The sequence below is a fragment of the Heptranchias perlo genome, chromosome 21 (assembly GCF_035084215.1).
Source record: "Heptranchias perlo isolate sHepPer1 chromosome 21, sHepPer1.hap1, whole genome shotgun sequence".
NCBI classification, from domain to species: domain Eukaryota; kingdom Metazoa; phylum Chordata; class Chondrichthyes; order Hexanchiformes; family Hexanchidae; genus Heptranchias; species Heptranchias perlo.
Genome location: NC_090345.1, coordinates 16,385,025 through 16,399,326, shown reverse-complemented (window position 1 = coordinate 16,399,326; position 14,302 = coordinate 16,385,025). Strand labels below are relative to the sequence as shown.

Here is a 14,302-nt window from a genome sequence, read left to right as displayed (position 1 = left end):
TTTATTGTCCATCCCTAATTGCCCTTGAGAAGGTGGTGGTGAGCTGCCTTTTTGAACTGCTGCAGTCCGTGAGTCAGAAAAGACTGTGGAATTAGGGAGAGGTGGGAAACAAGAGGGAGGATTAGGTATGCAGAGAACCCCCCTTCGTCGGGACCTTCAGCTTTGCCAGTGGCCACGTCCACAGCCCGCCCAATGATGCATTACCCGTGCTGTTGAGAGGCTGCATGCACAAACAGGAGGCCTGAAATGGGGCGTGGCCAGCACTAGTTAAAGACAGTCTGCATCTCTCAAAGGGAAGGTGCACAGTCAATGAGAGCAGTGCAGGATGGCTGGCAGGATTGCTGGACCGGCAAGAGAACGCACACCAAGGTTCGTGGACAACACACTGGAGGCCATGATGGAGGGAGTGGACAAAAGGAGAGCCATCCTGTACCCGCAGTGTGGTAGAAGATCCTCCCGGGGGGGGAGGTGAGGACGTGTAGGCGTGCCTGTCCTCCCTCTCCTGCTGCCGGCTGTGACGCGCCGCCTTCTCCTGTAAGATAGAAGGAAGTGTGTCAGTGAGTATCTTGCAAGGTGTCTGGGTAATTTGCCTGCCATGGTCGAATAGTTGCCAGTGTGTGGCCTGCAAGTGTGGTACTATGTGAGGGTGAGATGCAGCATCCGAAGTGCAGCATTGTGTGCGGATGGCCAGCTTTTGTTGGTGGGTGGGTGGAGTGTGGAGCAGAAGTGCAGTTGGTAGGACGTGCCACTTGACACTTGCATTCACTCACCTTTACCATTCGTGTTAAATCATTGACCCTTTATCGGGTGCAGTGCTCCAGGCGTTCACCTCCTGGGCCACTCCTTCCCACTGTCTGCACAGTTGGTGTCTGGAGGATCTCCTACCACCCTGCGTGTACAGAATGGTCCTCCTTTTGTTCACTCCCTCCACCAGGGCCCCAAGTGTGTCGTCCAAGAACCTTGCTGCGTGCTCTCTTGTCAGTCCAGCAATCCTGCCTGCCATCCTGTACTGCTCTCATTGACTATGCACCTCCCCTTTAAGAGATGCAGGCTGCCTTTAACTGGTGCTGGCCACGCCCCATTTTGGGCCTCCTGTTTGTGCAGCCTCTCAACAGCACAGGTAACACTGGCTGTATGTAAAAACCATATTAATAACCAGGCCGCATCTCATGTGCTGCCTGCATCGGAAGCACCGGGCACGGGTTAATCGCGGACCGTGATGCCCGCGCCCGGATCCGGGGGTTATCGAAATTTAACCTCCAATATTTTAATTATATTGATTTTCTGTGAAGTAACATTACTTTTTAAGATAATCAAATTGATGAGTATGCAAACCACACAATCTGCTTTGGGACAATTATGTTAAACAAACACCTAACAACTAAAATCATTTTTTTTTAAATTCCAGAGCAAGGGTGCAGATTTATACCAGGCCTGACAGATGAAGAGACCATTGATGACAGCATAGCTGACATTGTAAGCCATATGAACTGCCATCATAGAATATAAACCACTTCATTCTTACCGATAGCTAGCTACGTTATTGTAATTTTCTTGCCACCACTTTAACCTTCAAACATTTGCAGGGCCTATTCTTCCTGTCTGTAAATTCTACATCTGGTTTGGATCAGTGGAGGCAGAAATTAGGATCCAAAAGATAGAATAGTTGTGTCTAAATTCAATTGTGCTCAAGTCATTTTCTTTTCTCTTGGCCACATCTAGGTTTTTCAAAGTGAGTCTTTTCTTGCTGAACTCAATTTCTTTCTTTGCAATGATACACCGATCACTTTGACAGGTTTTAGTTATTGGTCATTTAGATTTTGTCCCCAGAGAGATAAAAAAAAATCCAATTTCTACTTCAGCCCAGGTAAGAAATTATACTGTACTGTTTAGTGCCTATGTAAATTGTGGGGGGGGGGGGGGGAATCTCATTTACGTAGGTCAAGTGGTTCAGTTTAGCTAGTTTATATCTATTGAATTCACTTGTTCAGTGAATTCTGACTATGTTTTATTTATCTGCTAAGGAAACCATGATAAAACTTTGTGTCATTCTGGTAAAATCAAGGTGGAAAATAGTGGGTGAATCATTTACTCTCAAAAATAATCAAATGGTGCACCTAAATAGCCATTCCATCCATATGGGAACTTCCATTCCTCTTTAACTTTAGCAAATAGCTGAATTGAAGTACAGAAGTTGTAGTTTAATCCATTATCCATGTCAATCTTTTAGACCTATTTTGTACTTAGATGTAGATATGTCAGATTTTAGTAATATGCTTTAGAACTTAGGAAACACACTCTTGTGATGTTAGGATTTTCTTCAATAACTTAAAAAGTGTATAAATCCATTTTTGCAGGACAGAAAGGATCAATAGACAGTTTTCCTGCTATTACGGCTCAATGTGCTTTTCAGTAAATTAATTTGACAACAATGGTTGTCCATTTCCTTTATGCTCCTTCTGTAGTGAGTCTTTCCCTTTTTAATTTTTTACATGTACTGCTGTACATGTCTATAAGATGGACCTTCCCATGTATTAATACTTGTTTCATACTAAGACTTAAACACTGAATACAGTTTAAAACAAATCCCCCTTCATTAACCAGCTTTTGTCTGCTTCGGTTTCATAAAATTTCCAACTAAACACATTTGTCTGTTTTCATTCCTCAGGCTGTTGGTCTGGGGGCCAGGTTCATCAAACTGGGAGGTCTATGTCATGGAGAGCGGGTGGCAAAATACAACCGTCTGCTGGCTATAGAGGAAGAATTGGCTCAGAGGGGAGCATTGGGTATGAGCTGCTTCATTTTATTTCTTTTCAGTATGCAGAGAATGGGAGACAAAGATTATGGGAGGAGTGACAGAAATTGCGCAGCTACAGGGAATGAGAATCCTGTGAGTCAGCAAATCAGACTCTGTCCAAAAGAAAAGAAAGCATCTGGCAAAAGCTGCATTGGTCCACATAACTGACAACTTAATGGTACTGGATGCACACATAAATACCAATCGGCTTCAATCAGCAGACTATATCAACGCTCATTTTATTATTGTACTACTGAATTTAGTACTTCTCACGTCAATAATAGTCCCCTAATTTGAAGGCCAGCATTATTATAAATTGAGTTTGCAATCCAAACAGCTGAAAATGATGAATGCGTTATATTTTTCAATTGCAGAGTGTTCAGTATAAACTAATATTTGCTTAAATACTGCAAAAGGTCAGTTAAAATTGTAGCATATGAAATAATTGAGCAAATCATTTAGTGAGCTAGCTTCTAGCAATCAATACATATTTACTACATTTAAAAAAAATCTGACCTAAATTTAACAGGTTTTAATTTGTTAGTTGTTTGTAGATAATACTATGTATGACTGTTTATATTGCAAAACGTGAATCTTGAAAGCATAACTTTACCGAAACCCTACTTAGATTTAACTTATTTTCTATACAGGTCATGCATCTGAGCATCAATTTCCTGTCGTCAGTGAAGAGGAGCAAGATTCTGAACCAGTAAAGCCAGAAGCTAAGCAATTAAATTAGACTTTGAAACTCTAAATAGAGCACCTAAACAGAAGTGTCATTATTTCAAAACATTATTTTATTTGAAAATAGAAAAGAAGCATTTGAACCTCATCTTTGACCCTTTTCTCAGAAAAAACATCCCAATGTACTACAAATGTATGCAAAGGAAGCTGATTGTTGATGAAATTATATAAACTAATTCCACTGATATTGCAGTTAGCAGTGTTAGTACGCTATACCTTCTTATGGTAATCATTCTCATTATCAGAAGAAAAACTGAATACATTATGTGAACTAGCAGGATTTTCCATGCTGAACTTTCATAAGTAGAATAAAGTTGTTTAAAATGGAGATTTTTGCCTTTGCTTCATTGGAGGAATTTCATGGTGCAGTTACACTGTCACTTTCATGTTGATGCAAATTAGTTTCAGGTGACCAAAAATGGCAATCAAGCTCTGGAGTCGGCCTTGATCTGACTCCCAAGTTCATTAAAGCCAAACACTAGGAGACGATCTCCAGGAGGTAGTCTCACACCAGCCAAGGGGAAAACTGGACCAGCTGAGGACTTTATGCTTTAAATATTATTGCTTCCATATGCCCTGACATTAAAAATTAGTCATCTGGGGAGGTAGTATGCTTATGCAGACTCCTTTGTCACCAACTCAGTGCAACACACCTAAGTGTTAAATTGGCTGTATAACTCCAGTCTGCCAGCTGTGTAATGCACTTCATAGGTACCAATCTGAGAGCAGTAGCTGCAGTATAACTGCAGGCTAAGAAAAGAATATACCATGATTAAAATTTTGTGCATATGTCATTCTGTATTTTGCACTTTCCATATAAGTAAAAATTCTAGATCATATCTGTCACTTTGTTCTATCTACAGGACATAAACAATGTTATGAAAGTGCAACAGACACCAGATTTTACAGTAGTTTTCCTTTCAGGCATTAGTGGCAAAAGTATACATTGCAATGTGAAGTGTATTCTCATTTAATTTATACAAGTTGATAACAATATTACACACATTTCACATTAACATCATAAAAAGGGATTTGCTTTCCTTGCTCACCCATTCTGACCATTAGAAGAGTGTTCCATTCACATTCATGGTTGTATATCTCTGCTTTCCAAACCATAAAAGAAGAATTTTTCATTAAATATTTTACAAAAGCTTGAAATTATCCAAAGAAACCAACAAAAAGTGAGATGCATTTTATTTTCAACCAGAATTTATTGCTTTTTCTTAACTAGATGAGAAATTTACATGATGTCCTCGGGATGTCCCAAAGCACTTCACGGCTAATTAATTTTTTTCCCCAATATAATCTGACATTTTGATTTTCAATCCAGTAATACCTCATATGTGTACCTGTCACACAAAACTCTGCATTGATTGCAAAATTTACCCCAAGGCTTTTAGTTGAGAACAATTAAGTAAAAATTAAAAATCTACAGAGATTTATATCGAAGCAGTCTTTTTAAAAAAAATCTTCCAACCCTAAATCTATCATTCAAAAATTGTTTAAACATTGGTTGAATCAGCGCATTTCAGTTTGTGCTGTGATTATCATATCAACGTTAAATTTCATCTACTTCAAGAAGTCAAATCAACCTTTGTCAACACTATTGACAAAACTCAACAATGATAGTCAGCTATGATATTGGGAAATACAAATGTGACTAATTTAATTGAATGCAGTACATCATTTAGTCACAAGTCTTTAATCCTGTGAGGATTAACAGTGGAATTTTTGCATCACGTATGAATAACTAATTTAAAGGATTTCAATCTCTATTGTAAAGATGTACTAATTCATTTTATAGTTTTATTCTCATTGCTAAATATTCAGCAAGAGACTTTTGAAAAATGCTCCCAATTTTCTCACCTCTCCTGAAATGTACTGACTTCTGCTGGATGCAATACAATGTGCAATAATCAACCTTCCAGTACCTAGCCTAAATGGTCATCCGAAGTGTGAGGCTGGACAGTGAGTGGCAGCAGGCTATTCACCATCCAAACCCAATTCTATCCTCACCCAATGCCAATGTGCAGTTTCCAGCAGAGACCAGTTGTGCAAACCTCCTGCCATCCTGGGTAGATCAGCTAACTCAGCACAGAATGGGGATCTAACTTTGCATCTTCCTGGCTCAGGCTAAATTAAACAGTGCACATATTAACAGCCGTCAGAAATCTTAACATTTTTTCACTCAATCCTAAAAGTGCAGACTCATGTTAGTTCCCAAGACCTTCAGTACCTAATCCAAATGACCATTCTTCATGATTGTAGACAATTAGGGGGTAATTTTGACTTTGTGCAATAGTGTAAAATGGGTGATAGCGAATCGGCAGCCTGTTTTACATTGCTCCTGATTTTTCATTCTATTGCCTTCATTTGACAAAGTCAAAATGACCCACTTAATGTTGTATAGCTATTTTATCATGGTGGACATGATAATACAAATTGGCAAATTGGTCCACCCGCCTCATTAGGATAGTATCAGTGAGCTGCATGCTCCAGTTGCGGCCCTAGAGGTAGAAAGATCGGTCAACCAGGACGGCAGCTGAGTGGCTCAGGTGAGCCTGGGAAAGTGTGGGGGGTTGGGAAGAGGCATGGGGAGAGGGGCAAGTGGTGGCTGGCAGTGGTTCGCGGTTTTAACGTGGAGCTAGGAGGAGCACATCTGCTCCTTCAGTCTCCACAGTAATTCAAGTAAAAAAAACTTTAAGCTTATCTTTTGGGTAGCAGCCTTAACTGGACTCTTTAACCAGCAGACCGCTGGTTTGGCTGCTGATCGCGTGAGAAAATTAACCGCAACATGCACCATGCAATTTCACAAAGGGACCTAAAAATGTTTTTTTATTCATTCATGGAATGTGGGTGCCACTGGCAAGGCCAGCATTTATTACCCATCCCTAATTGCCCTTGAGAAGGTGGTGGTGAGCCGCCTTCTTGAACTGCTGCAGTCCGTGTGGTGAACAGCACAGCGCTGTTAGGAAGGGAGTTCCAGGATTTTGACCCAGCGACGATGAAGGAACAGCGATATATTTCCAAGTCAGGATGGTGTGTAACTTAAAGGGGAACGTGCAAGTGGTGGTGTTCCCAAACGCCTGCTGCCCTTGTCCTTCTAGGTGGTAGAGGTCGCGGGTTTGGGAGGTGCTGTCGAAGAAGCCTTGGTGCGTGGCTGCAGTGCATCTTGTAGATGGTACATATTGCAGCCACGGGGTGCCAATCAAGCAGGCTGCTTTGTCCTTTTTTAAAAATTCGTTCATGGGATGTGGGCATCATTGGCAAAGCCAGCATTTATTGCCCAGCCCTAATTGCCCTTGAGAAGGTCGTGGTGAGCCGCCTTCTTGAACCGCTGCAGTCCTTGTGATGAAGGTTCTCCCACAGTGCTGTTAGGTAGGGAGTTCCAGGATTTTGACCCAGCGACGATGAAGGAATGGTGATATATTTCCAAGTCGGGATGGTGTGTGACTTGGAGGGGAACGTGCAGATGGTGTTGTTCCCATGTGCCTGCTGCCCTTCTAGGTGGTAGAGGTCGCGGGTTTGGGAGGTGCTGTCAAAGAAGCCTTGGCGAGTTGCTGCAGTGCATCCTGTAGATTGTATACACTGCAGCCACGGTGCGCCAGTGGTGAAGTGAGTGAATGTTTAGGGTGGTGGATGTGGTGCCAATCAAGCGGGCTGCTTTGTCCTGGATGGTGTTGAGCTTCTTGAGTGTTGTTGGAGCTGCACTCATCCAGGCAAGTGGAGAATATTCCATTACACTCCTGACTTGTGCCTTGTAGATGGTGGAAAGGCTTTGGGGAGTCAGGAGGTGAGTCACTCGCCACAGAATACCCAGCCTCTGACCTGCTCTTGTAGCCACAGTATTTATGTGGCTGGTCCAGTTTAGTTTCTGGTCAATGGTGACCCCCAGGATATTGATGGTGGGGGATTCGGCGATGGTAATGCCATTGAATGTCAAGGGGAGATGGTTAGACTCTCTCTTGTTGGAGATGGTCATTGCCTGGCACTTTTGTGGTGCAAATGTTACTCGCCACTTATCAGCCCAAGCCTGGATGTTGTCCAGGTCTTGCTGCAAGCAGGCACGGACTGCTTCATTACCTGAGGAGTTGCGAATGGAACTGAACATTGTGCAATCCATCAGCGAACATCTCCACTTCTGACCTTATTGATGAAGCAGCTGAAGATGTTGGACACTGCCCTGAGAAACTCCTGCAGCAATGTCCTGGGGCTGAGATGATTGGCCTCCAACAACCACTACCATCTTCCTTTGTGCCAGGTATGGCTCCAGCCACTGGAGAGTTTTCCCCCTGATTCCCATTGACTTCAATTTTACTAGGGCTCCTTGATGCCACACTCGGTCAAATGCTGCCTTGATGTCAAGGACAGTACTCTCACCTCATCTTTGGAATTCAGCTCTTTTGTCCATGTTTGGACCAACGCTGTAATGAGGCCTGGAGTCGAGTGGTCCTGGCAGAACCCAAACTGAGCATCGGTGAGCAGGTTATTGGTGAGTAAGTGCTGCTTGATAGCACTGCCGAGGACACCTTCCATCACTTTGCTGATGATTGAGAGTAGACTGATGGGGCGGTAACTGGCCAGATTGGATTTATCCTGCTTTTTGTGGACAGGACACACCTGGGCAATTTTTCACTTTGCCGGGTAGATGCCAGTGTTGTAGCTGTAATGGAACCACTTGGCTAGAGGCGCAGCTAGTTCTGAAGCAGAGTTCTTCAGCATTACAGCCGGTATGTTGTCGGGGCCCAAGCCTTTGCTGTATCCAGTGCACTCAGCCGTTTCTTGAGATCTCCTGGAGTGAATCAAATTGGCTGAAGACTGGCTTCTGTGATGGTGGGGATCTTGGGAGGAGGCCGAGATGGATCAACCACTCGGCACTTCTCGCTGAATTTGGTTGCAAATGTTTCAGCCTTATCTTTTGTGCCGGGCTCCGCCATCATTGAGGATGGGGATGTTCACTGAGCCTCCTCCTCCCGTTAGTTTTTTCATTGTCCACCACCATTCACGACAGGATGTGGCAGGACAGGCATTGGGCCCATTGCTTATGCAAATGGGGGGGCCTAACAGCAGTTTCAGGTGGGAGTCCTAACCAATATAGCGTGCGGCGCACTTCCCATGCGGAATGAGCGTAGGCAAGTCACATGCCTTATTGGGTCCTGCATTGCCCATTTTTCACCGGAATCACATCAATTTTCTAGGCCTATATCTCCATTTAACACTGGGTAATAAATTCCTCAAATTAGTTTCCCTTTGTTATATGTGGTTGTGCTTGTTGTTCTTCCACTGTTTATAAATTGTCAACATTGTGCTATATACCATCATCATCCTCATCCTCTATTCGCTTGTCACAACATTTTTGGTTGCATAGAGTTGGAGTGGTTCAGTTCAAAAGATTTTCTTTCTTGGCATTTTTCCCCACATCGTTTACCTATAAAAGAGGTGAAGGATGATTTAGTTTAAACAAACACTGTCTGAACACACAATATTACAAATATACTAAAATTTGTCATTCAGAAACACTTATTTTTCTTAAATATTCTACAAGATGTACTATAAGCATACACCAGCACCTTCAAAGGCACTTTTGGAAAGTTACATTCCCCATCAGCCATTAGCCAAATCCAACAATCCACCTTTAGTCAAAGCAGGGAAATCTAGCCTGAACATTGAAAATGCTGCTCTTTAGTTGACCCATTTAAAAAGGAAGAAGATACTTTCGCAGCCAGTTCCCCCGCCCTTGCCCATGATCTGAGAGCCTGCTATACATAATCCTCTAGGTATACCCGAAATATGAATATAATTCCAGACATGGGGTAGAGATTTGACCTTGTTGTGCCTGTTTTACACCTGTACAATGGGAGCAATGAGGCCCAATGTCATGGACCAATGTCCTGTGCCCCAATGGCATCTGGAAAGGGTCTGACCTGAAATTGGATAGGGCCATTTTTCAGGCGTTCCTGGCATTAGGCCCCTTACAAATGTAATTGGGTTGCGATGAGCGGGGCAGGCATTGGCCAGTGGCTGTTGCAGCTTAAGCAGCAACCACCAACTAAAGGTAACACACAAAAACCATGTAATCTAAGGGATAGTTAGCATGCATAATAAATTATTTATACCCTCTGCTCATCTCCTGTGGGAGATAATTGCTGCAATGAGGAATAATTTCCCCTTTATGTAAGATGGGAACATGCCAAATAATGTCAGCCAGTAATCACAGATGATAAACCATACAGCAATATGTTACATCATAGGTAGACCATGAAACTCCTACAGAAGGTAGTAAGGGGCAATAGGAGAGTGGGATGGGCTGGATTGAAAGGGAAAATGACCAGGAAAAGGCTGACTGAATAATAGGAAAAACATTCAGTAATAAAGAGCTGAGCTTGATTAACCCATTTTAAAGGGTAGCTACGTATTTCTTGGCAAAGAGCTACAGTAAAATTCCATTTACAGAGAACATGTATTTATAAAGCCGTGAATCCTGCATGCTTTTTTTTAACCAGCCTTCTCAACTTGTCCTGCCACCTTCAAAGATTTGTGTATGTGAACCCCTAGGTCTCTCTGTTCCTGCACCCCTTTTAAAATTGTACGATTTAATTTACATTGCTTCTCCTCATTTTTCCTTCCAAAATTCATCACTTCACACTTCTCTGCTTTAAATTTCATCTGTCATGTGTCTGCCCATTTCACAGGTCTGTCTATGTCCTCCTGAAGTCTACTTTCCTGCTCACTGTTTATTACATTTCCAAGTTTTGTGTCATCTTCAAACTTTTGAAATGTCCCTATACCCAAGTTCATATCATTGATATATATCAAAAAGAACAGTGGTCCCAATACTGACCCCTGGGGGACACCACTGTATACTTCCGTCCAGTCTGATAAACAACCGTTCACCGCTACTCTCTGCTTTCTGTCACTTAGCCAATTTTGTATCCATGCTTCCACTACTCCTTTAATCCCATGGGCTTCAATTTTGCTAACAAATCTATTATATGGCACTTTATCAAATGGCTTCTGAAAGTCCATATACACAAATTCCTTCTGAAGTCAACACCAGAGGACAATTCTGACAACCCAGAAGGTATCACTGCAGCAATAACTTTGCAGCCATAACTTTGCAGCCAGGAAGAGTAGCATCCAAGGCCAGTATAGGAGAAACTGTGCCTGAGCTATCCATTTCACTAAAAGACCTGTATACATGTGTACAATGCAGAGGCCCAATACACCATCCCCAACATTGTCCTCTGCCCTCATCTGAGAGTGAGGCAAGGACAAAGGCAGGCAATGTTGCAGAGGTGTAAATAAGCAGCCTTGGTGATAGGAGATGTGGTTTGAAGCTCAGCTCAGGGTTCAATAAGGCATTGAGTTTGCTGGGGAAGGAGACGAAGTCGATGGTACACAGTCCTTAGCAAGAGCAGAACAGGATGGTTCCAGTCATACTGGTGTTTATTTGGAAAAACTGACTGACACAGTAAGAGGTAGTTGAGATACTGGATGGGCTAAAAATTGATAAAGAGGAGGTATTAGAAAGGCTAGCTGTACTTAAAGTAGATAAGACACCAGGTCCGGATGGGATGCATCCTAGGTTGCTGAGGGAAGTCAGGGTGGAAATTGTCGAGGTACTGGCCATAATCTTCCAATCATCCTTAGATATGGGGGTGTTGCCAGAAGACTGGAGAATTGCAAATGTTACAGCCCTGTTCAAAAAAGGTGTAAAGATAAACCCTGCAACTACAGGACAGTCAGTTTAACCTCGGTGGTGGGGAAACTTTTAGAAACGACAAATTGGGACAAAGTTAATAGTCACTTGGACAAGTGTGGATTAATTAAGGAAAGCCAGCATGGATTTGTTACAGGCAAATCATGTTTAACTAACTTGATTGAGATTTTTGATGAGGTAACAGAGAGGGTCGATGAGGGCAATGCGGTTGATGTGTATATGGACATCCAAAGGCATTTGTTAAAGTGCCACATAATAGGCTTGTCATCAAAGTTGAAGCCCATGGAATAAAAGGGGCAGTGGCAGCATGGATACGAAATTGGCTAAGTGACAGGAAACAGAGAGTAATGGTGAACGGTTGCTTTTTGGACTGGAGGGAGGTACACAGTGGTGTTCCCCAGGGGTCGGTACTAGGACCACTGCTTTTCCTGATTATTTATTAATGACTTGGACTTGGATGTACAGGGCACAATTTCAAAATTTGCAGATGACACAAAACTTGGAAGTGTAGTGAACAGTGAGGAGGATAGTGATACAGTTCAAGAGGACATAGACAGGCTGGTGGAATGGTGGAATGAAATTTAACGCAAAGAAATGCGAAGTGAAACATTTTGGTAGGAAGAACGAGGAATGACAATAAAAACTAAAGGATACAATTCTAAAGGAGTGCAGGAACAGAGAGATCTGGGGATATACGTGCACAAATCTTTGAAGGTGACAGGGCAGGTTGAGAAAGCAGTTAAAATAGCATACGGGAACGTGGGCTTTATAAATAGAGGAATAGAGTGTAAAGACAAGGAAGTTATGATGAACCTTTATAAAACATTGGTTCGGCCACAACTGGAGTATTGTGTCCAGTTCTGGGCATTGCACTTTTGGAAGGATGTAAAGGCCTTAGAGGGGGTGCAGAAGAGATATACTAGAATGGTTCCAGGGATGAAGGACTTCAGTTACGTGGATAGACTGGAGAAGCTGGGGTTCTTCTCCTTAGAGCAGAGAAGATTGAGAGAAGATTTGTAGAGATATTCAAAATCATGAAGGGTCTAGACAGAGTAGATAGAGAGAAACTGTTCCCATAAGTGGAAGGGTCAAGAACCAGACAACATAGATTTAAGGTGATTGGCAAAAGAACCAAAGGCGACATGAGGAAAAGCTTTTTTACACAGCAAATGGCTAAGATCTAGAATGTGCAGATTCAATCGTGGCTTTCAAAAGGGGATTGGATAAGTACTTGAAGGGAAAAAATTTGCTGGGCTACGGGGAAAGGGTGGGGGAGTGAGACTAGCTGGATTGCTCTTGTAGAGAGCTGGCACTGACCTGATGGGCTGAATGGCCTCTTTCCGTGCTGTAACCACTCTATGATTCTATGCTTCATCCAAGGCTATGTTGGACAAGCAATTTGACAATGCAGTGGTGTTTGTGGTAGGAGTTGCCATAAAGGCGGTTATCGGTGCCATCAACACAGATGTGGAAATTTACCCCATGGCTAAGGATAATGTCACTGAGGGTTGAGATATAAACGACAATAAAGTGGATGAGAGTGTCGACAGGAAGAGATGCCTTTGTAGAGATATGCTGGGTGCCTTGGAACAGATAGGAGTGGAATCAAGGGAAGGCAGTGCCATGGAGAAGGACAATGAAGGGGAAGCAATGGAGGAGGACGGAATGATCTACTGATCGCTGCTGACAGGCCAAAGTGGAATCGCGCATCACAGTTGCAGTCAGAAAGGGGATGTTCTTGGTGACTGACTGGATAACATCAGCGCTGTGAATAGGGAAAATTCAGAATAAAGGGATTTAGGAATGGAGCAATGGGAGAGGTTAGCACAGAGGTGAGTGATGATCATGTGTTCAAGGACTTTAGAAAGGACTTGATGCTAGAGATGTTGTAGAGGACAGAGGGATCAGGAGGGGTTGATGGTGGCACCTTTGAAGGGGAGGCTAAGAATGTCTCTGCAAAGGGACCTGTCAATAATGTTGGTGAACATTGGGGCACGCAAAGGTAAGGGTACGGTCAGAAGTTTGGTCAAGGGGAGGTCAAGAAGCAGGAGGTGCGTTTCATTAAGTAAATGAACCTGCTAAGGGCTGCGGGATATGCTCCAGATATGGGGTCAGAGTATGTGTTAGGGAAGGATTGTGGTGGGAGGAGGAGTATAGGACAGCTGAACAGACAGGGGCAGAAATTGCTCAAAAAAGAATGGTGAGTTCAACAGCTTGCTCCTACTGGTTCGCCGGTGATATGACAGCTTCGAATTAAAGGTATATCGCAAGCTGCAATCAGGAAAATCATTGAAAAATGCCAACTTGCTTATCTACCCAGCTGGAAAGTAACTAATTACACCACAAAATAGGTACACTTAAAAATACCAGGTCTAAACTAAGTTTTAACAGTAAGTCTTAATGACTGCCAAACAACTAAAAATTAACTTTTAAAACTGTGAAGTCTCATTACTCCTTATTTTAATAGTTTTTGGTCATTAAAAAAAAAAATTTAATTAAAAAATTTAATTTTTTTTTTACTTTTCCCTTCTGTCTCTTTTATTTAATTCAGTTATTTCTTACCCTCTCTTTTTTTTCACTGTCTATAACTGTCTTTACAAAGATTTTAATGTTGTACTGTTCACTTCCTGGTTTTAAAGTTGGAAGCCTGCAGAGACAGTGAATGCAGCTTGTCAAAAGTGTTGCAATCAGTTTGGTCGAAGGGAGAGTGTGATCCTCTCACTTCTCCCAGGGTCTTAGGGTCCTAGCTTCGTTTGAACTAACGCTGGGCTCTTCTCAGTTTCCTATTCGAGAAAGTGCCTGAAGAAAAGTTAGTGGGTTAATATAAATCTATGGAGCGGCAAGCACTGTTGGTTCACTGCTTCAAGCAATTTCTGTCTCATTGTCTCAGAAACTAATGTGTTCATCTGATTTGTCCAGCATAACCAATATCCATTATAATCAGGAAAGGGACCATCAGTCTTTGTCCTGTGACAGCTATTCTAATCTTAATTTTTAAAAAAATATTCTCATATAGATTATTTGTCAGTTTTCTTGATCAG

At 42.5% G+C, this 14,302-nt stretch overlaps 2 protein-coding genes across 2 annotated transcripts in view; one reads left to right on the top strand and one right to left on the bottom strand.

The window, feature by feature from the left end:
* Positions 1-3,839, top strand: part of eno4 (enolase 4) — a 58,893-nt gene extending 55,054 nt beyond the window's left edge. The window contains exons 11-13 of the mRNA XM_068002144.1: positions 1,409-1,476; positions 2,669-2,786; positions 3,448-3,839. Coding sequence (XP_067858245.1) covers positions 1,409-1,476; positions 2,669-2,786; positions 3,448-3,536 — 275 coding nt within the window. The 3' untranslated portion in view covers positions 3,537-3,839. The remainder of the gene's footprint in view (positions 1-1,408; positions 1,477-2,668; positions 2,787-3,447) is intronic.
* shtn1 (shootin 1) overlaps positions 3,587-14,302 on the bottom strand; it is a 69,896-nt gene continuing 59,180 nt past the window's right edge. Inside the window, exon 15 of the mRNA XM_068002146.1 lies at positions 3,587-8,969. Within this exon, the coding sequence (XP_067858247.1) occupies positions 8,966-8,969 (4 nt within the window). The 3' untranslated portion in view covers positions 3,587-8,965. The remainder of the gene's footprint in view (positions 8,970-14,302) is intronic.